The sequence below is a fragment of the Peromyscus californicus genome, unplaced genomic scaffold (genome assembly GCF_007827085.1).
Source record: "Peromyscus californicus insignis strain IS unplaced genomic scaffold, ASM782708v3 Scaffold_5__1_contigs__length_169319896, whole genome shotgun sequence".
Taxonomy (NCBI): Eukaryota; Metazoa; Chordata; class Mammalia; order Rodentia; family Cricetidae; genus Peromyscus; species Peromyscus californicus.
In genome coordinates, this window is record NW_026294573.1 from 19,172,741 (window position 1) to 19,195,245 (window position 22,505).

The 22,505-nt window shown below is 46.4% G+C and overlaps 1 protein-coding gene and 1 long non-coding RNA gene across 3 annotated transcripts in view; both read left to right on the plus strand.

Annotated features, from left to right (window-relative positions):
* The first annotated feature begins 177 nt into the window (after positions 1 to 177).
* On the plus strand, positions 178 to 9,091 carry LOC128097546 (uncharacterized). Of its 2 annotated transcripts, XR_008213896.1 has the most exons (4): positions 178 to 288; positions 3,994 to 4,184; positions 5,473 to 5,589; positions 7,080 to 9,091. It is a non-coding gene; the product is annotated as an uncharacterized LOC128097546 (long non-coding RNA). The 2 variants fall into 2 exon arrangements; XR_008213895.1 differs by lacking the exon at positions 178 to 288 and having other exon boundaries at positions 3,370 to 4,184.
* Positions 9,092 to 17,118: 8,027 nt separating this feature from the next.
* Positions 17,119 to 22,505, plus strand: part of Clic4 (chloride intracellular channel 4) — a 65,403-nt gene continuing 60,016 nt past the window's right edge. Inside the window, exon 1 of the mRNA XM_052716717.1 lies at positions 17,119 to 17,385. Coding sequence (XP_052572677.1) covers positions 17,314 to 17,385 — 72 coding nt within the window. The 5' untranslated portion in view covers positions 17,119 to 17,313. The remainder of the gene's footprint in view (positions 17,386 to 22,505) is intronic.

Sequence of the window (22,505 nt, forward strand, 5' to 3'; positions counted from 1 at the left end):
CTGCTCCCAGGGGGACAGGCTGCTGGAGCCTACAGGGTTTGGGTGGCCTTGGGGGAGAACAGAAAAAGGGCTGCTGTGCCCAGTGACGCAGTGACAGGATCTTAAAGCAGGCCAGGGGTCAGGGGCTGGTCTCTTCTGCTTTCATCTGCCTGTCATAGGGAAGAGAACCTAATGAATGAGGAGGAAGAGCCTGCCTGAGGCCACAGAGCACCTTAAGGAAGAACTGGAAAGACAGGCAGCTGGCCCCTGGTCCCGCTCAGCTGCTTATTCTGAAGGCGTTAGCAACTGGTTTGTTTTTGTTTTTTGGTTTTTTTTGTGTGTGTGTGTTTGTGTGTGTGTGTTGTTTGGTTTTGGTTTGGTTTTGGTTTTATTTTTTTCTTTAAAAAAATTATTTTATTTTAAGCTGGGCATGGAGACACATGCCTTCAATCTCAGACCTCTTGAGGTAGAGGTAGGTGGATCTGAGTGAGTTTGAAACCAGCTTGGTCTACATAGCAAGTTCCAAGACAGCCAGGGCTACACAGAGAAACTCTCACAAAACACCAAGTAAGTAAGTAAGTAAGTAAGTAAGTAAGTAAGTAAGTAAGTAAGTAAGTAAATAAATAAATAAATAAATAAATAAATGTTACTTTAAATTATGTGTCTATGTGAGTATATACCACTTGAGTGTGAGCACTGGAGGAGACCAGAGATGTCAGATCTCCCGGAACTAGAGCTACAGGTGGTTGTGAGCTCCCCTATATACGTGCTGGGAGTCGGGTTCTGGTCCTCTGGGAGAGTATGCATGCTCTTTTTCTTTTCTTTTCTTTTCGAGACAGGTTTCTCTGTGTAACAGTCCTGGCTGTCCTGGAACTCACTTTGTAGACCAGGCTGGGCTCGAACTCACAGAGATCCACCTTGGCTCTTCCTCCCAAGTGCTGGGATTAAAGGTGTGAGCCACCACTGCACAGCATAATGCATGTTCTTAATTGCTGAACTATCTCCCCAGTGCCCTCAACTATCTTGTTTTTAACGGTGCTTACTTTGGTACTAGGGATCAAACCCTTGAGTATGTTAGCTGAGCACGTACCTTGGTTACTGGTCTATTGCTGTAAAGAGACGCCGTGACCATGACAACTTATAGAAGAAAGAGTTTGTTGGGGCTGGCTTCTAGTTTCAGAGGGTGAGTGCTCGACCATCACGGTAGAGAGCATGATGGCAGGCAGGCGGACCACTGCTTGCACAGTAGCTGAGAACTTACATCTTTTTTTTTTTTAATATTCATTTGATTTTATTACACTATATTTTTACACTTTTCCCCTCTTTTTATTTGCCTGTGTTGTTAATCTTGTACCATGTCTGACTTATAAGTTGAACTTTATCATAGGTTGGATGGATAGGAAAAACTATATATGTGATATGTGTGTGTGTGTATGTGTGTGGTATGCTTTGTTTCAGACATGCACTAGACATCTAGACATCTTGAGGGTACGTGTCTTGGAAAAGGGGCACTACTCTTACATGGTTTCAAGTTTCCTGAGAAGGCAAAGGCTTATAGAGAGGACAGAGCTGTTCATTTATGTCCTGTTGACAGGAACTCTGCTTCCCTGCAAGGATGGCTGGGAAGTGTAGTCTAGTCCAGTAGCTGGAGTCCACATAGTAGGCAGGAAGAGTGGGTGGATATCTGCAACCAGAACACCTGGACTTCCCATGAGGCCAAGCCCAAGCTCCCCAGAACCACTCGATGGCTCCTGCTCAGATGACCACCAGCCCAGCTTTGCCGCCGGCGGCGACTGCATTGTTTCCAATGCTGTGTTATCTCACCGCAAGGAGCTTGGTTTCAGCATCACCACAGTCAAGATTCCTAACAAAGCCACCACCACAGGACTCCCACATGGTACCCTCATGGCTCTGCCCTTCCTGTAGCCAACTGTAGCTCACGGGCAAACTGGGGTGACTTTCAAGGAAATTATACGTTGTTTTGTTTTTTAAAATTTGGTTGTTGTTGAAGCCGGGAGTGGTGACACAGGCCTTTAATCCCAGCTCGAAGGAGGCAGAGGCAGGTGGATCTCTGTGAGTTCGAGGCCAGCCTGGTCTACAGAGTGAATTCCAGGACAGCCAGGGCTGTTAAACAGAGAAACCCTGTCTTGAAAAACAAAACAAAAAAATGGTTGTTGTTTTGTTTTGTTTTAAGCAAAGCTGGGCATGGTACCCAGTGCCTAGCTCACGCCCTATCATATCCACCTCTCTCCCTCCCTCCCTCCCTCCTTCCCTCCCTTCCTTCTGATATCCCCACCCCCTCCTCCTTCTCTTCTTTTTTCCCGATGCAGGGAGGGTCCCAGGAAGTGCAGGCTAGCCCAGAATTCCATGTGTTCAGAGGATGACCTGGAAATTGTAATCCTCCTATTTGTAGCTGCCTAGTGCTGGGATTACACAGCATGCTGCCATGCTTGATCTTATGTGGTGCCAGGGATGGAACCCAGGGCTTGGTGCCTACAAGGCAAGCCCTCTACCAACTGAGCTGCATCCCTACATTTTGTCATCGATTTTTTAATTTATTAATTTTATTTTACGTATATTAGTGTTTTCTCTGCAGAGAAATATGTGCACCACCTGCAGGCCTGGTGCCTACAGGGGTGAGAAGATGGCATAGGACTCCTTGGAACGGGAGTTATATGCAGTTGTGAGTTGTGAGTCACTGTGTGGGTGCTGAGAACTAAACCCAGGTCCTCTTTAAGAGCAGCAACAAACACCTTTAACTGTTGAGCCAGCTTTCCAACCTTTTCTTCATTTTTTTTTCCCCTCGGAGACAGGGTTGTTTCTTTGTGTAGTCCTGGCTGTCCTGGAACTTGTTCTGTAGACCAGGCTGGCCTTGAACTCAGAGATCTGCCTCTGCTTCCAGAGTGCTGGGATTAAACGCCTGGCTTCTTCTTCTTTTTTTTTAGACAGGGACTTGCTATGTGGTTCCAGTTAACTAACCTAGAACTTTTTCTTTGTTTTGTACTTTTTTTTTTTTTTTTTTTTTCTGGACAGGATCTCCCTATGGAGTCCTGGTTGTCCTGGAACTTGCTATGTAGACCAGGTTGGCCTGGAACTAACAGAGATCTGCCTTTCTGTAGTGCTGGGATTACAGGAGTGTGCCATTATGCCTTAATACATCTTCTGATGGACACATTCCCCCAGGTGACAGATGAGGAAGCTAATGTGAAATGACTTGCCTAAGTAAGCAAGCATCGGAGGGGATTTGAATGAAAGATCCTCTAGTACAGAACCAAGAAGCAAAGGACAGATGTAGCTGGAGAGTTGGTTGTGCAGAAAAAGCTGGGGATGTTTTGGTGACCACAACTGTATGCCTTTTTTTTTTTTTTTTTTTTTTTTTTTTTTTTTTTTTTAGCTAGGCATGGTGAAATACACCTTTAGTGTATGTGTTGTGTGATCTTTTGATTGTGTTCTGACAAATAAAGCTTGCTTGGAGTCAGAGGGTAGAGCTAGCTACTAACTAACCATAGAGATTTGGAGGACTGTAGAGAGAGGGACAGGAAGTGGTAAGGCGGGGCTGAAACAGGATCTTAACCTTTCTGGTTGGAGGAATGGAAGAGGTAGGAAGCTATTGACAGCTGCTCCTGGTTCTCTGATCTTTCAGGTTTTACTCTGATATCTGACTCCTGGTTTTTATTGATAAGATTAATTAGATTTATGCATCATCTGGCATTCAACTTTTGGGGCACAAAATCATGAAGTACCTACTTGCCTGTGGCTTTGGAACCATGGGCACCCACCAGAGCTGCATGCAGGAACTGCATTCCAGAACTATATCTGGCTTTCCTTTTCTTCGCCAAGCCCTCTGAGCAAGTCTGGGATTTTCCTGTTGCAGCCTCTCTACAGCAAACTGCACTGGTGCCTGGGCTCCGAATGGTTAGCCTCTCACCGCCAGCTCAGCCTTCAGGCAGCTCTGTGCTTTCACTTTCTGTCTGTCACACATGCTGCTTTCGCAATTCCCCGTCTGTCTTCCAGATGGCTGACTCTTTGGCTTCTTTTCCCAGTGGGTTGTGGGCTTTCCCTGGACCCCTTCCTCAGGCTCCTGACATGTGATCAGTGGCAGCTGTCCTCAGCCAGGCTGTGCACTGCCTGTGTTCTCTGCTCAGATGTGCTACGCAGGCAGCAGCAGCCAGCCTCACACTTCACCGTCATCATCAGCAGATTTGGTGAGACAATCGGGAATTCTTAAAAGGGGGAATTAGTTAAAAAAAAGTTTTTTTTTTCCTATGCTAAAAAATGGGAAACACTATTACAGTGGAGGGAGTTAGTTAGGTCACTGTATGATTACACAATGCATGGTTTAAAAATGGAACAATTAAATGAAGGGATAATCAACTTAGCTGGGATTGACATAATGCTAAGTATTATTTTGATAATTCTTGTTTTATTCCTAAAAAAGTTGGTTGATATGAGTGCCAAGATACAAGCCTTAGAAAAAGTTACTAGAGAAAATATTGCTATATAAGTTACAAGCCTTAGAAAAACATACTAGGTGTTGGGGATTTAGCTCAGTGGTAGAGCGCTTGCCTAGCAAATGCAAGGACCTTGGTTCAGTCCTCAGCTCTGAAAAAAAAAAGAAAAAAGAAAAACAAACTAACACAAATAATAGAGATATTCAGACAAAGGCAGAAGAATTTAAAGGAGAACCAACTTCACCATTACATTATAAAATAAGAGAGGAACAAGGTTATCAAACAATCAACCTTAATTTATCTAGTTCCTATACAGAAACAACCACCAAATGACAAGTATTCCCAAAGCTATGGAAGAGCTCACTAGATTACTGTGGATATGTTAGATTTGAGGAGATTTAAGGAAGCTATAGTCTCATATGGTATGCCTTTACCTATTCTGAAGCAGACTTTAAATTCACGCTCAACTAGTAACAGAATTGGCCAACAAGACTGGAAGGACTTGGTTTCAGCAGTATTGGAACCTGGTCCTCAATTACAGTGGCGGACCTGGTAGAAAGATGAGGGTAGGACCATTGAACAACAAAGTAGGGCAAGACCAACTTCTTGGAGAGAGATATTATGCTGATGTACAAAGACAGTCTCTATATGATGACCACACCCTGGCTCTATGCCATGCAGCAGCTTTAAATGCTCAGGACAGAATTGAAGAAGTTGGAAAGAGAACTGAGTTATACAAGGCCCCAAAGAAACCTTCACTGATTTTTTTTTTTTTTTTTACAAAGATTGACTTCAAGTGTAAATATAATGATACCAAATCCAGAAGCTAGACAAATAGTAATTGAATCTTTGGCTTTTGAAAATGCTAATTCACAATGCAAAAGGTTAATTAGGCCTTTAAAGGCAAGATCAGCACACATAGATGAATGGATTAGAAAACTAACTTATAAGACTAACAAATGCTTTTCATTTGATCAGATATAACTTGCCAAAAGGGAAAGTCCTCAAAGTTAGGGGCAGGGTTTTGTTTTTGTCTTTCCAGGAGAGTGAAGGCATCCAACTAAGGAATCAGAAGACCACTGGACAAATGAGACATTTGAGAAAAAGGATGAATCATCCAGAGAAAATATCCCAAGAAAAAGAGTAAACTGGCCTATTGGTATATCACATTTCCAACAGGATAATGTGGGGAGGGGGGCAAAACAGCTTGACCACACAACTGTTATGACAGACTTAGATAGAGGCCCAGACACAGCTTCTATAACAGGCTTACTGGCAGGTAACACCCAGAGCCAGAAAAAGCTATGAGCTGACCCCACCCAGGGAGGGCCTGCATCTAAGGGGAAAATACCTGAAATTCCAAACATTCCCTATACCCCTAGACAAATGTCAGCCAATCGGGTCCTGAATCCTGGAAATCTCCTCACCCCAACCTCTGCTATGATAAAAACCCTATCCTGCCTGGACTCGGGGCTCTCTGTTCTCATGGCTGCATCAGACTGAGTCCAAGCTCTGAGCTTTAAATAAAGGCTCTTTGCTTTTACATATGGGATTTGGTCTCTGTGATGGTCTGTTGGGGGGTCCTCTCAAATCTGGGCATAACATAAAATTTCATAAATCTTCCCAAATGTTTGTTTCTGCTGTTCCCTACAGATACATAAAGCAAATGGTCTTTTTGTAGTCCTAATTCAATTAAAAATTAAAGCTGGATTTGGAGTTGGAACATGGCTCTCTCTTCTCTAAACCCAAGCATGCTTGTTAAAAGGAAAATCCAAAATCTCTGTCTCATGTCAGAAGAGCCACCTGGTATGGGAGAGTAGAAAAACCAAAATTAAGAAACTATTCTATTGCCACTAATCTCATAATCCTTTAGTTTTATTTTGACCCTTTAAAACTTTTCTTTCTTTCTTTCTTTTTTTTTTTAAAAGATTTATTTGTTTATTATGTATACAGTATTCTGTCTGCATGTATGTCTGCAGGCCAGAAGAGGGTGCCAGATCTCATTACAGATGGTTGTGAGCCACCATGTGGTTGCTGGGATTGAACTCAGGACCTCTGGAAGAACTGTCAGTGCTCTTAACTGCTGAGCCATCATCCCTCCAGCCCTAAAACTTTTCTTAAGATATGCCGGGCGGTGGTGGCGCATGCCTTTAATCCCAGCACTCGGGAGGCAGAGGCAGGCGGATCTCTGTGAGTTCGAGGCCAGCCTGGGCTACAGAGCGAGATCCAGGAAAGGCGCAAAGTTACACAGAGAAACCCTGTCTCGAAAAACCAAAAAAAAAAAAAAAAAAAAAAGATATAAATATTATCGGGGTTGGGGATTTATCTCAGTGGTAAGCACTTGCCTAGCAAGCACAAGGCCCTGGATTCAGTCCTCAGCTCTGGAAAAAAAAAGATAGAAATATTATCTCCAAATTTATAAAATTAATATATGTGTATATATATTTTAAACTTTTTGTCATGATATTAATGGTCATATAGAGTACTAACTCTAGAAAAAGGCTTCATCTAGTTTCCTGTATATCATTTCAGATTTGAGTCTCTATCATGTAACTAGGAATTAAGTTTTTGTACTCTGGATGGACATAACAAATTATGGTCCTTTAACCTCTTTGAGATCTGCTGCTCATGACATTTAAAATGTTTAAGTTTTCTGCAGTGAACCATGACCATGCCTAACAGCGTCCTTTGAAATCGTCAAAAGGAGGATGGGGCCCCACAATGACAATTCCACCTGGACGATGGCAATGCCATTAAGCTGACAAACGTCACCTAAAGATCGTCTGTGGACTACAAACTGCTCAGAACAATTTCAAGGTGGCTAGCTGAGATGGTCCAGGCTCACAGACTACTCCGGCCAGGACTTTGACATAAGCCCTGCACTTTCCCATGACACACAGACAACAAATGATACAGCTAGCTCTTCCAGGACTTGACAATTGTCACATTTTCTCAGGGTCCCCTAAAGATGCCGTCACTCCTAGACAACAGGAAGTAATTTTAAGAACATGACATCCAACAGTCCCAAGAGATGGGGTAGGTAGTTTTTGGTTGTTCAGTTGATTATGGATATTTGTCATCATTTAGGGGGGTTGGTTACAAGTTGCTATTGGTAATGGTCAGGAAAGAAGCTGAACAAAGGAGATTAGATTCAGGAATCTCATTCTAAAAAGAAAACAGGGATATAGAAATAGGATAAAGGGGTACATTATTGAATCTATTTTTAAACCAAAAAAAGCAACTACTAGTCTTAAATATTTTACATTGATATGAATTTTTGTATATTGATACAAATTTGAAATTATTTTTGTTATACTGTATAGATGTTTCTATTTTGTTTAAGATGCTTTGTATATTGATACATATTTAAGGTTATTTTGGTTAGAACATGCTGTACGTGCATTTCTACTCTTGTCCAAGGTATGGTACCTACCCAGCTCATTTAACAATGTAATGTAAATTTCTATTCCTTGAAAGTTATTACAAACTTTAGGATAGTAAAGAAATTCAGGCTAGTAGTTAGTCACTATTACAATCAAACTTGTAGTCATGTTAGGTATGTTTTCAAGGTCAAACAGAGATATACTTTAGGATAGACAGGTGGTCTTCAAACACTTCAGAGACCTACAGAATATGGCATTTGAGATGTTTTAATAACATAGGTTCTTTTTTTATGACAATGAGACATGTCTGCTGGCAGCACCAATCTACTTCAGAAAAGATTATGGGCATTGAAGAAACTCCTCATGGAGTTTCTTTGTGGCAAAAGTTAGCCACTGGGGCAAGAAAGTGCTCTTGCCTCAACTGCTGACAGTATGCTGTCCAAATTGGACAAGCAAGACACAAAAGAAAGTGACTGCCAAACTTGGCCAAGACAAGGCAGGACAGTCCTTCAAAAATCCTGCTTCACAGAAAAGTCTGTCAGCTATTCTAGGTCTGTAGGTTGAAGATGGATGCCCCAACATTGCAGAGGAATCTTGGGTGACTGTCCAGGTAGTCAACTGTTTCTGTCATTTCTCACATTTTTTGCAAATCGCTTGCTTACACTTCCTGCTTACTCAAGTAATATTATTTCCTTCTCGTGTCTCTGATGGAGTTGAAGACTAGATAGTTATAGTTTTCCTTGTGAACAAATTCAGAAAAAAAAACCCTCACAAAAGAGGTGTAAAGTGTATAAGGTTGAGAGATATGAAAAGATAGTTTGGGTTGGTAATTCAAGTTAGGATTGAAAGTGAATTAGGTACAACATTTTAGACTCACCAAGATAGTATAGTTAATGGAGTATTTTCTCTGAATTTATCATATGCTATGGACTAGACATTGTTAATGCAATTATTGCCTGTATATATATGAATATAGTTATTGTACTTATTGTATATAGTTTTTCTATGTCAGTTAAAAATCTTTGCTTTTTATTTGGACAAAAAGGGGGAAATGTGTGATATTTTTACTTTGTTCTGCCAAATAAAGCTTGCTTGGAGTCAGAGGGTAGAGCTAGCCACTACCTAACCATAGAGGTTTGGAGGACTGTAGAGAGAGGGACAGGAAGTGGTAAGGCGGGGCTAAGACAGGATCTTAGCCTTTTTGATTGGAGGAATGAAAGAGATAGGAAACTACTGGCAGCTGCTCCTGGTTCTCTGATCTCTCAGGTTTTACTCTGATATCTGACTCCTGGTTTTTATTGATAAAATTAATTAGATTTATGCATCATGTATGTGTGTGTTCCTTTGTGTGGGTGTATGCACATAAATACAAGTGCCCTTTGAGGTCAGAGACATCGGATTGGATCCCCCTAGAGCTAGAGTTATAGGTGGTTGTAAGTTGCCTGATGTGAATGCAGGGAGCTACACTCTGGTCCTCTGGGAAGCAGTACTAGCTCTTAACCACTGAGCCATTTCTCCAACCCCATACATTGTTTTTTTTTTTTGGTTTGTTAGTTTTGTTTTTCAAGACAGGATTTCTCTGTGTAGCTTTGCACCTTTCCTGGAACTCACTCTGTAGCCCAGGTTGGCCTCAAACTCACAGAGATCTGCCTGGCTCTGCCTCCCGAGTGCTGGGACTAAAGGCGTGCGCCACCACCACCCGGCCATACACTGTTTTCTTGAGTGCTCATAAGAACCCTATAAGGATGCAGAGCAGGTGACAAAAGACAAACTTGGGTTTGATAGACTCTGTTACTAACTGTGTGGCCCTATGCAAGCTGCTTAACCTCTCTGAGCTTTGCTTCTTTTCTGCTGTATACATTGTGTCTAGATGGTCTTTTCTCTAGAGAAGCTCCAGCTACTGGAACAGGCTGGTGGGCAGGAAGAGCTTCTGAGCTTTTGACTTATTAGCATTTTACTTCTTGAGCTGAGACAAGCTGATCTGAACGTCTCCACTCTCAGGTTTGTTCAATGATTTGCTCCTTCTTTGGAGGTTGGAAAAGCCAGTCATTCTATAAATAGTGCATTCAGGTTAAACTTCAGCCAACTTATGGCTTGGCCACAGCTGGCAGGAAAATATAGGATCCAATTCCCATTGTACCGACACACTTGAATTCAAAGCCAAACTGAAATTTTCCATAGCAGAGTTGATCCATACTGGTCTTGACTGGCATCACCAAAGATTAATTGAGTAGCTATTGTATGATAGGAGCCCAGAGAGAAACAGCCAAGCAAAACTCAGGAGATGGGAGATGTTCATGCATACATTCACTATTTTTTTTTTTTTTTGAGACAGGTATCATATGGCTAGGTTGGCTTGAAATCACTGTGTTGCTGAGGATGACCTTTGTCCTAGACATCATTTTATTGCCATGAAGAGACACCATGACCAAGGCAGCTCTTATAAAGAAAGCATTTAATTGAGGGCTTGCTTACAGTTTCAGAGGGTTAGTCCATGATCATCATGGCGGGGAGCAGACAGGTATGGCTCTGGAGCAGTATTTGATAGCTTTATATCCGGATCCACAGGCAACAGGCAGAGAGAGACACTGGGCCTGGTTTGGGTTTTTGAAACTTCAAAGCCCACCCCCAGCAACACACCTCCTCCAACAAGGCCACACCCATTTTAACAATACCACACCTCCTCCAACAAGGCTAGGCCTCCTAATCCTTCCAAACAGTCCATCAACTGGGGATTAAGCATTCATTCATTCATTCATTCATTCATTCATTCAATTTATATTTTATGTGCATTAGTGTTTTATCTGCATGTACGTCTGTGTAAGGGTCTCAAAATCCCTGGAGTTGGAGTTACAGACAGTTTTGAGTGCCATGTTGGCTGGGAATTGAACCTTGGTCCTTTGGAAAAGCAGTCAGTGCTCTTAATCACTGAGCTAAATTTTCCAGCCCAGGATTAAGCTGACTCTAAATATGTGAGCCTGTGAGGGCATTCTCATTCAAACCACCACAGCCTTGAACTCCTGATGTTTCTTCCTCAGCTCCCAAGTGCTGGGACTTCAGACATCCGCTGCCATGCCTGGCTAGAAGGTGGAAGTTTAAAAGATAATACTTGAGGGCTGGCAAGATGGCTTAGTGGGTAATGTGCTTGCCACCAAGCCCGATGACCTGAGTTCAATTCCTGGAACCCACACGATGGAGAGGAGAGAACTGACCCTTGAATGTTGTCCTCTTGACATTGTTTTAAACAACCCCAACCCCCCAAAACAACAACAAAAAACCCACCAGCAAAATCTGTGTGTGTGTGTGTGTACATGAATAAGGTTCCTTGCCTTCTAAGACCACAGTGTGGGGCAGGAGAAATGGTTCAGCAGTTAAGAGCGTGTACTGCTCTTGCAGAGGACCTGAGTTCATTCACATCAGGGGACTTTCAACCCCATGTAACCCAGCTCTAGGGAGATCTAATGCCTCTGGTCTCTTTGGGCACTGGTATCCACATGCACATATACTCACACAGCATACAAATATATATAATTCAAAAATAAAATAGGGTTTGGAGAGATGGCTCATCAGTTAAGAGCACTGGATGCTCTTCCAGAGGACCCAGGTTCAATTCCCAGCACCCACATGGCAGTGAAACCTGGTGTAAGACTGGTCTCCAGGGATATGATGTCTTCTTTTGGTCTCCCCAGGCATGACATGGTACACAAGCAGACAAAACACTGATATGCATAAAAAGAAATAATTTCAAAAAAGAAATAAATCTTTAAAAAATATGGATAGTTCTGGCCATTCTGTGGAAAGTGAATTGAATGGAGGAAATAAGATAAAAATTACTCACACTGGCGCACGAACACATAATTAAAAGGAAAATAAATGTTAAAAAGGAATCTACCAAGAGGAGACTTTCATATGAACACTGGTGGCTAACATTGATCTCTGACTTTTTGTTCTGTGAACTATCCTCACTAACCCTCTCAATGACTGTGAGTTGGCGTGTTCCAGGTCACATGGCTTAGGTACTTTGCTGCTCTCTATGCTGTGCAAGGAAGCTCCTTGAGGCAGAGGTGTCTGATGGAGGTTCACAGATGTTTGGGGGTTTTTCTTGGGCCGCACTCACTCACTCGTGGTACAGCAGTGCAGAAGAACACTAGCTCGCTGACACTTGATGGCTCCACCATCTAAAGGTCATGTGACTTGGGGTAAGCCGTTCCCTGAGCCTGAGGTTTCCACATCTGCCAAAAGAGGACGATGAGAACTGTGCCTGAGAAATGTCCCCATGAGGACACAGGAGTGACTATGAAGACCCCGGCTAGGTGTGTGTCACACAGCATGGAGCTGGTGAGTGGCCCAGTGTGCTGCCTGGTGGGTATCACGCCAGCACCCGGAACTGACAGAGCTGCTATTGCAAACACTTCCCCATTAATTCACGGCTGAACCTGTTAAATGGGTTCCGAATGAGACCTGTTCTACAGAGCACAAAGAGAGTCAGTAAGCCACCCTGAGCTGGGAAATGACAGTCAGGACTGGATGGAACCAGGCAATCAGCCTGCTGGGAGCTCACTGGAGGCCTACCTTGTGCTTTGGAAAACTCGACCCCTTTAGACGTGGTATTTATTTACTTAGAGACATGCATCTTACGTAGCAGTAGGCCATCTTAATCCCTAAGCCATCCCTCCGGCCTCCCTTTCTTTCCACTTTCACGTGGGTTCGGGGATTCAAACTCAGGTTGCCAGGCTTAAGAAGCAAGTGCCTTTACAGCTGAGGCATCTCACTGCCCCCCCCCCCCCCCCCCCCCCCCACACACACACCCTTGCTCTTTAGGCACCAGGTCTCACGGGACTGGCCCAGAGCTTGCAGATGTGTTCCTGCCTCAATCTTCAAGCACGAGGATTCAGACATGAGGCACCAAAGCCTCCTGGTGGTTAGGCCATGTGAGATGTGCCCAGGTACATGGTAGGTACTGCAGTATGGTTGATGGAGTGGAGCTGTTTCCTGTAGGCTTGGTGTGACCATGGAGCAGAGCAGCTGTGGTGACCCACAGAAGACCTTGGCCTGCAGTCATAGCAACGGGAGAAACAAACCTATACACCACACACCTAAGCCTAAGGTATTGGGGCTGTTGACATTCCCTCTTGGAGAAGGGAGATCACAAGACCCTCCCCTGAGATTCCACTCACCACTCCCTCTTGCCCTGGCTACGTCATCTTAGAAATGCCGAGGCTGCAGACTGGGGTGGGACTTCTCCGTGATGGCAGCTGCTTGTGAGTCACTCACGCTCCCGTAGGTATCCTGAGAAACTCAGGAATTCTCCAAGGTGGACTTGGCGGTTCTTTGCTCTGTCCCTTCCCTAAGTGAAGTGAATAGATGTTTAAGTCTCCCCAGGAAAGGCACCCAACCGCAGGGCTCCGTCATTCTGGGTACACTCTTATTGATGACCCAGAGATATTCACAAACGTAGTCGTCACTGAAACTCGACAAACCTCTTTCCCAGAGAAGTGTGTGTGTGCTACTGGGGAGGCAACAGATGCACACATATTGGTTTCCTTCCTGTTGCTGTGACAAATAACAATACCAAAAGCCACTTAGGGGAGGAAAGAATTTATTTAGCTCAAGCTTTCAAGCTTTCAGGTCACAGTCCAGTTCTTCACTGAGGGACGTCAGAGCAGGGACTCTGGCAGGAGCTTGAAGCAGAAGCCGTGGAGGAAAGAACGCTGCTGGCTGGCTGACTCACACAAGCATGCTTAGTGAACTGACCTTTCTCATACAGCCCAGGACCACCTGCAGAGAAACGATGCCGCCCAGTGGGCTTGGCTTTCCTGTATCAATTAATCAAAGGAATCCCTCACAGACATGCCCAAAGGCCAATCTGATCGAGGTAATTCTTCAATTGAGACTGACCTCTCAGGTGACTCTAGGCTGTGTCAAGTTAAAGCCTAGTATATAGGACTATATACTAGGAACCCACACACATACACACACACACTACACACTATACACACACACAGTATACACATACACACATACACATATGTACGCATGTACATGTTCTGGAGAGGAAGAAGGCAGAGGCTGGATGAGTGTTGGTAGGGCCCAGAGTGCACAGGTCGTAGCTATAGTGAGACTTCTAAGGAGTTACTATTTGAGCAAAGGACACGAGCGAGCGAGAGTTCTGGGAATTCTGGTAGACAAAGGGTTCAGAGGTAGATGAGAGCAAGTCAGTACCAAGGCCCTGAGGCAGCAGTGTGCTTGATACGTCCAAGGACTAGAAACGATCAGGTGGGGCTGGGGTGGGGCACACAGGGGAGAGTGGACTGGAATGAGGTCAGAGGGGTGTGTGTGGATGAGAACACACCTCCACCCATCTTCAAGATTTCTCTGTCATAAAAACAAACAGGAGCACCGGGCGTAAAACAGTCTTGTCTTTCAAAGTTGGAAGCAAGGTGCTATGGGATCTCCCTGGATAAACACCCTTTCCTCTTCCTACACCTGTGCTCCCATGCTCAGGAACATCAGAGCGGAAACTGGGACCCCCTAGGCATCACCGTGACCAGGTTCCCAAGCACAGGCTCCCGGTCTGAGCCAGTGCCTGAGGGTGATCAGGTGGACGGCCCATCCTGAGGAATCACAATTACCTTAGGGCTTGGAGGAGAATGCAGTCTTCCCCTCACTTAAGCAAAGAAACCGGAAGACCCACCCCAGCTGTGCTGATGTTTCCAGCGTGGGTCTTTGTGCTGGGGTGCGGTGGGCCCAGCGCAAACACCTGTGGATGAGCAGTTCAGGGACCCAAACTGACCTGGATAAACCCTAAATGGGACCCAGTGGATGCATGTCTTTGGGCCAGTCTGCGGTGTTTTAGGTTGTGCTGGGTCATTTTAGGTGTGCCTGTATTTTGAAGTTAGCATTTGGGATCATGTCAGAAAGGGTAGGCTGCAAGGGAACTTTAATCTGTTAACAGTTCTGTGAAAAATTAACATGAGGCCCAGTTCAGAGTCCAGCTGTCACTTTGGTTGGTTTCTAGTTCACGTTTCGGTCTGTAAGTCAGCCTGCTATCATTTCTTACTCTTCAACAAACTTGCTGGTCACTGAGTTGAACAAAGTGCCGGCCTCACCTGTAGGGGTGGACAGGACGCCAGAAGGCCCCATGAGGTATCAGCTCCCCCTAACTACACAGGGCAGTAACCAGCACCACCCTCTAGTCTAGGTACTGAGAGGAAGTCTTGGGTTTTTGTTTTTAGGACAGGGTCTCATGTAGCCCAGGCTGGCTTCAAACTCATTCTATAGCTGAGGATGACCCTAAACTCCCGATCTCCTGCCTCCACTTCTGGGGTGAGGGAATGACAGGCAGTGTACTCAGTTTACGAATTGCTGGGAACTGAACTCAGGGCTTTGAGCATACTAGGCAAGACGGTCTACCAACTGACTCTATTAAAAATTCACTACGGAGGTAGAGGCAGGCTGATCTTTGAGTTTAAGGCCAGCCTGGTCTACAGAGCAAATTCCAGGACAGGCAGGGCTACACAGAAAAACCCTGTCTCAAAAAAAAAATTACTATTATTTGACACCTTTGACCCTAGCCCTTGGGAAGTAGAGGCAGAGACAGGCACATCTCTGAGTTTGTCAGCCTGGTCTACAGAGTGGGAACCTACCTTTTTTTTTTTTTCTTCAGAGCTGAGGACCGAACCCAGGGCCTTGCTAGGCAAGTGCTCTACCACTGAGCTAAATCCCCAACCCAGGAACCTACCTTTTTGGTTTTTTTGTTTGTTTGTTTGTTTTCCCCCGAGACACTGGCTCTGCCTCCTGAGTGCTGGGTTTAAAGGCGGTGCCACTGCCGCCCAGCCTGGGAACCTATTTTAAAAAACAATTATTGTTCGTGTGTCTTGACTCTCCTGTGGAAGTCAGAGGACAACTTTATTGAGTAGATTTTCTCCTTCTGCCTTTAGGTGGGTCCCCCACCATCAGATCCAGGCTGCCAGGCTTGCAAGGCCGGTGCTTTTACCTGCTGAATCATTTGGCTGTCCTTATTGTATTTTTTCTTTTCTGAGACAGTCTTGCGGACTGTCTTCAACCTTCAAGGCCTGCTGTCTGAGCCTCCCAAGAGCCATGCACATGTCACTACGTCAGGCCGAGGTTTAGGGTGTTTAAGGCCATTGTCAAACTGAGGACTTAAAACAGTTGCACTTCAGAGCATCGCTGGAGAATCTAGCGGCTTGCATTGGATTGAGTGAGGGTAAAGCGGCAGGTTGCATCGTGTTTTTACTCACCATTCCAATTTGTGGAAGCATTCTGATCCACAGCAGGCCGTCCTCCCCAACCCCCAGCCAAACTTTGGCCTTTCTAATCAACTCGCTCATCACCCTAACCTGGGAGGAACACAGAATGACCAGATTAAGGCAAGCCAGGAGGCACGTTTTCCGGAGGTGACATTCACCCCAGGCATTCTACTGCAGACCACATGTCTCTCTGGTCTCTGCCCTCAGGGTCTAAAGTACTCTGGCCCCTGCGCGCTGAGGGCGCCACTCAGGTGGCTCTAATGCGCACTAAAGTTCTTCAGGTGAACGGAGGAAAGGAATTGGTCCAGGTGGTGCAAAGAGCGTGGATAACGATTTAGGAATCTGACGCTGCCTCAGGCACGGGGGGTTGTGATGGAGCGAGATCCTGTCCCATCGTTTCGGCCTAACTCAGAGCCTGTGACACAGCACGGCTTTATACGAATTTCTGAGTATCTTGACATCTAATAGAGAAGCATCCCGAGAGGAAGTCCGCAGTCAGAAGAAGAAAGAAAGTACTTCTTAAGGACATGAAAACTTTCGCAAAAGTTTTCCAGGAAAAGGCGGCCGCGCCTAACAGAAGGAGCCCGGGAGGCCGCCGCCCCGGGAACGGGCGGGGATGATGAGTCCTGCGGAGAGGGCGCTAGGCGGGCCGCCGCATGAGGTCACCTGGCACCCAACCAGCAGCAGCAGCTGCGGAGGACGCGGCCGCGCCGCGGAGGGAGGCGGTGTCAGGCTCCGGCTCCGGGGCCCTTTCCCTCCCGCCCCTGGGGGGCGTGGCTCGCGGGGACCGCCCCGCCAATCCGCGCTGCCCAGCCTAGGCCACGCCCCGCAGCGTCCTCCAGGCTCCGCAGTGGTCCATCCGCTGAAGCTAAAGGGCCCCACCCACCCGCCCGTCCCCGCCTTCCCCGCCCGGGGCCACGCCCCTGGGGGTCCGGCCCGCCCACTTCCCCCGCAGAGTCCCGAGGCGCCGGGCCGCTGCCCCGCCCACACCACGCCCACCGGGGCCCGCCCAGCGGTTTGAAGTGGCTCGGGACCGCAACCCCCTCCGAGTCGCGCGCGAGGCGTGAGGCGGTGCTGAGGAGCCGGGGCCGCGGGCAGCTTTGACGCCGGGACTGTCCAGCGAGCGAGCGAGCGAGCGAGAAAGCGAGCGAGCGCGGCGGGAACCCGCAGCCACAGCAGCCCCACAGCCACAGCCGCCGCCGCCGTCCGCGGAGCCCTGCCCAGCCGGCCATGGCGCTGTCGATGCCCCTGAACGGGTTGAAGGAGGAGGACAAAGAGCCCCTCATCGAGCTCTTCGTCAAGGTGAGCGCTCGCCGTCCCGGGCGGCCCGTGTCCCCCCCCCCCCCCCGACGTCCCGAAGAAGCGCCCCCACGTGGCGTCCCCGCCGCCCGAGGCAGCGCCGTGCCTCCCGCGCCCCTGCCCATTGTCTCGGCCCCGCGCCTTCCCGCCTCGCAGCGGGACCTTGGCGGACCCCGCGGGCGCGGCGACACAGCCGACTCGGCAGGGCGGGACGCGCCCCAGCCGCGCCGCGTGGGTCCTGTCACCCTCCTCGCCCCGTCCGACCCCACCCCGCCCGCGGAGCCCGGCTGATCGCCCGGCCAACTTACTTGAAGGCTGGCGCTCCGCCGGTGTGAAACTGAAACTTTAATTTCGATGCGATGCTAAATAAAATAAAGGGGAAAACCGGGAGCGGGGCTGGGTGGCGCACGCCTTAAACCCCGCAACGGGGGGAGGTGGAGCCAGGAAGATGGGGAGTTCAGGGCCAGCCGTGGCTACTTACTGAGCTCAGGGCAAGCCTGGGATGCGTGGGACCCCTCAACCCTGCCCTCCTCCCCGCTGGGGGAAGGGAGATTTCTTTTTTTCCCTAATGCGGGCGTGGTGACTAGGCTATGACCCAGCGGTTGAGGCTTGAGGATTGCCTCGAGTTCGAGTCCAGCTACAAATGTGAGCCCACGCCTCCCCCCCCCCCCCCCAAAAAAAAAACCCCAGACAACAACAGGGGAAAAAAAGAAAGGAAAAGAAGGGTGGATGCCCCAGGGCTTCCGGAAAAGACGGAGATTCCCGACTCGGGTTTTCCTGTCCGGTATTTTACCACCATCTGGTTTTCTTGTTTCTCAAGCGCGGCGCCTTTTCATATGATGCAACCTTTTTGGCTGCTCCGGTTGGTGTTGCCACCTCGGCAAGCGCTTTTGGATCGAAAGAAAAATTGATTGCCAGAAAGAATAATTCTTAGCTCCCTCGGGCTTTAAAAGGTTCATTCCTCTCGCCCCCTTCAGCTTTTAAATCCTGAGACTGCCTTCTTTGCCTGGAAACTATGCTCTCCGCGCCCCTCCCTTTGGAGCGCAGTGAAGGAGAGAAAAGTTACATCTGGGTCCTCTTGCTTTCCTGAACCGCCTTTGAAACCCCGAGATTCTGTCAGCCCCTAAATAGCCAGGCTTATGTAGAAACAGGCAACACATTAGAAATTCAACAGGAATCCATACTAGTCTGCCCTTTCTTAGTTTTAATTTGAAAGAGCGGAAATTATTGAAGGATATGTTCCAGAGGTGGAAGGCAGAAATCTGCAGGGTGTTAACAATGTTCGTCTTAGTATTTTTCTTTCAGTTGCCAGTTTTAGAAACGGTTTGGTCTAGAGCAGTTGTTCTCAACCCGTGGGTCGTGACCCCGGGAGCTACCGACTCTTAGGGGCCGCCTAAGACCATCGGAAAACACAGATATTTATTTACATTACAATTCATAACAGTACCAAAATTACAGTTATGAAGTAGCAACAAAAATAATTTTATGTCTGAGAGTCAACCACAATATGAGGAACTGTAATAAAGTGTCGCAGCATTGGGAAGGTTGAGAACCACTGGTCTAGAGACTTGAAAGAGAAAGAAAGGCATAGGATCCCAAAATATCATTGTCTCTGTGACCGAGGCCGCAGACATAATTTAACTTGGAGGTGCGTAGGAAGGAATCTGAGCTAAGGGAAAAGGAAGAGGGGAGTGGAGAAAACACAGAGACAGGATAAGGCTAGACCAGAAATCTAGACACAACGAATTTTCCTCTTCTCATCTGCTCTCTCCTGTTTTTCTTCTTAGAACTCATTATGTAGTCCAGGCTGCCTCAGCCTGCCGAGTGCTGGGATTACAGGTGTGAAACATCATACCCAGCAGGAAGTTCAGATAAACTAAACACAAAGCAAAACAACCTCCAAACTGTGTATATAATCTGAAGAACAGTGCTTATTGGTAAAATCTTAGAAGTGTTATTCAACTCAGAATTATAAGCTGAGTAATACAAGCCCAGCCCTTTAAATCCCAGCACTTGGGAGGCAGAGGCAGGCAGACCTCTGAGCTGGAGGCCAGCCTGGTCTACATAGTGAGTGCCAAGTTAGCCAGGGCTACATAGGGAGACCCAGTTTCAAAATCAACAGCAACAAACATAACTTAGAGTCACACACAAATACTACCATTTCTAGCTTCTACTCTGTGGTTCTGGAGGTCTTAGCCAATACAATAACAGCAAGGAAATGTTTAAAAACTAGGAAGGGGTTGGAGATGTAGCTCAGTGGTAGAACACTTGCCTAGCGTGGGCATGGCCCTGTGTGCAATTTTTAGCAACACACAAACACACCCTTAGAAAGGACGTGATGGATGCCTGATGCCCTGCTCACTGTTGATTTAATACTTCCATGAGGAGATGGGTGGGTGCACTTTCCCAAGGATGAGTCACTTGCATGCCCCTTCCCAGTCTTCCATATCTGGTGTGAACCATTGAATTTATAGATCTGTCTGCACTTGGAGCCAAAGGCCAGTCGTAGAATTCTGTGCTCATTGGTTGGGCCATCCTGGGCAATTTGTTTTCTCTCAAGCTTTATTTTTTTCAACTGTGAAATTATTTTTTACTCTTCTGTGCTTAATATAGGGCCATTTTATGCTGATCCAGACCCGGTTAGTTGTTTGAAAGGAGAAAAAAGAGAAAAGTAAAATGTAAAGGGTGTTGATTTCTTCTCAAAACCTGTATATGGGGAAGGCAAATGGGGAAATACTCTTATAAATAGTTATTTTGAAAGTAAGAAGGGGCAGAAACTGGTTGTCTAGGGTGATATGCTAAACAGCGTTAGTTATTCAGCCAACTATCCTGAATTTGTAGTAGATAACTTTTTTTGGCGGGGGGGGGGGGGGGGGGGGGGGGGGGGGGGGGGGGGCGATGGGGAACATGGGATCTCACTGTAGTTCAGCCTGGCCTGAATTAGCTTTGGAGCTCACACTGGCCTCAAATTCACGGCAGTCCTGCCTCAGTCACCCAAGTGCTCCATGTAAAGGCTTGAGTCACCACTATGTGTCTGAAAACTTTTTGTGTTAAAAAAATTGATTCATGCCGGGCGGTGGTGGCGCACATCTTTAATCCCAGCACTGGAGGCAGAGCCAGTCGGATCTCTGTGAGTTTGAGGCCAGCCTGGTCGACAGCGCGAGATCCAGGACAGGAACCAAAACTACACAGAGAAACCCTGGCTCACAAAAAACAAAAAACAAAACAAAACAAAAATTCATTTTGTGTGTGTGTATGGGACAGCACACACATGGAGGCCATTGGGCAATTTATGAGAGCTAATTCTCTCCTCCTACCTTGTGGGTTCTGGAGCTTGAACTCAGCTAGCCAGGCTTGCTCAGGTGACCCACTAAGCTGTCTGCCTGGTCTATATCTTGTCCAGAGTGCCTGGAAGTTAAGGTACTCAGTGCTGGAAAGGAAATTGCTTCTCTCCCCTTTCAGGGCATTTAAAAAATATGTGATTAAAAGACATTTTTATCTTTAGGTATGTATGTCTGTATGTGGGTATATGCACATGTTTGCAGGTGCCCTCAGAAGAGGGTGTCAGATCCTCCAGAGCTGGAGTTACAGGTGGTTGTGAGCGGCCCAACATGGATGCTGAGAATCGAACTCTGGTCCTTTGTGGGAACAGCGGGGGGGCTCTTAAGCCCTGAGCCATCTCTAGATCATTTGTTGTTGTTATTGTTAGTGTATGTCTTGTTTGTCCTTCTTTGAAATTGGAAACAATTTTCTTTCTTCTCCCTGACCCCATTTTTGGTTTTTGGTCTTTTTTTTTTTTTTTGCCTTTCTTGGAACTCACTCTGTAGACCAGGCTGGCCTTGAACTTACAGAGATCCTCCTGGCTCTGCCTCTCGAGTGCTGGGACTAAAGGCTTGGGCCGCCACCGCCACCGCCACCCTGCATTTTTTGGTCTTTTTTTTTGGACAGGTTTTTCCTTTGTGTCTCAGCTGTCCTTGAACTCCCTGTGTAGCCCAGGCTGGCCTCTGACTTGCAGCAGTTCTGTCTCAGCTTTCTGAGTGCTGACATTACAGGCATGCAATACCCTGCTCTCCTTGAAACACTTATTTCTTGGATCCTGATGTTCTGAGTCATGAACCTTGCTCTTGGTCCTTTGTCCTACTTTGTCTAGCCCTGGTTGCCAATACCATGTGATTTTTATCTACTTAACTCTCTCTCTCTCTCTCTCTCTCTCTCTCTCTCTCTCTCTCTCTCTCTCTCTCTTTTGGTTTTTTGATACAGTTTCTCTGTGTAGCTTTGGAGCCTGTCCTGAAACTTGCTCTGTAGATCAGGCTGCCCTCCAACTCACAGAGATCCACCTGCCTCTGCTTCCTGAGTGCTGGGCTTAAAGGTGTGCACCACCGCCGCCCACCTCTACTTAACTCTTTTTCCTTCCTAATTTAATAGTTCTGATCTTTTCATGTATCTGTCCTTATTTTTCACCAATATTTCTTCTTGGCTATAGCCATAATTATGCAGCCTAGGCTACCCCTGAATTAGTGAGAGTTTTCTTGCCTCAGCCTCCTGAGTACAGAGATTACACACAGGAGGAGAGTAATCAGGAGTTTGGATTTTTGATTTGCTTGTATAAGCCCAACTTGTTTTGACACACTGTTTCCCCCTCTCACTGGTTGCCTCTGTATGAAGTGATACATTTCGAATCCCAAGTAGGAGTCAATCCTTCCCAGTGTTTAGTTTTATGGGCTGTAATTTAAACTTTACGTAGTACCCTTTTGAGTTGTGATATCACTGTCTACAGTAGTCCCCAAGCTTCTGCGATTGGGAGTGTTTTTTTTTAATATGCAATTTTCTTTTTTTTAAAAAATTTTTTAAAAACATTTATTTATTATATTATGTATACAGTGTTCTGCCTGCATGTATGTCTGCAGGCCAGAAGAGGGCACCAGATCTCATTATAGATGGTTGTGAACCATCATGTGGTTGCTGGGAATTGAACTCTGGACATCTGGAAGAGCAGTCAGTGCACTTATCCTCTGAGCCATCTCTCCAGCCCCTGGGAGTGGTTTTTATAGGACATTAATCTGCAGAGTGAGTTCAAGACTTGGACTAGATGGTGATAACCTGTCTCAAAGAGAGGTCTGGGT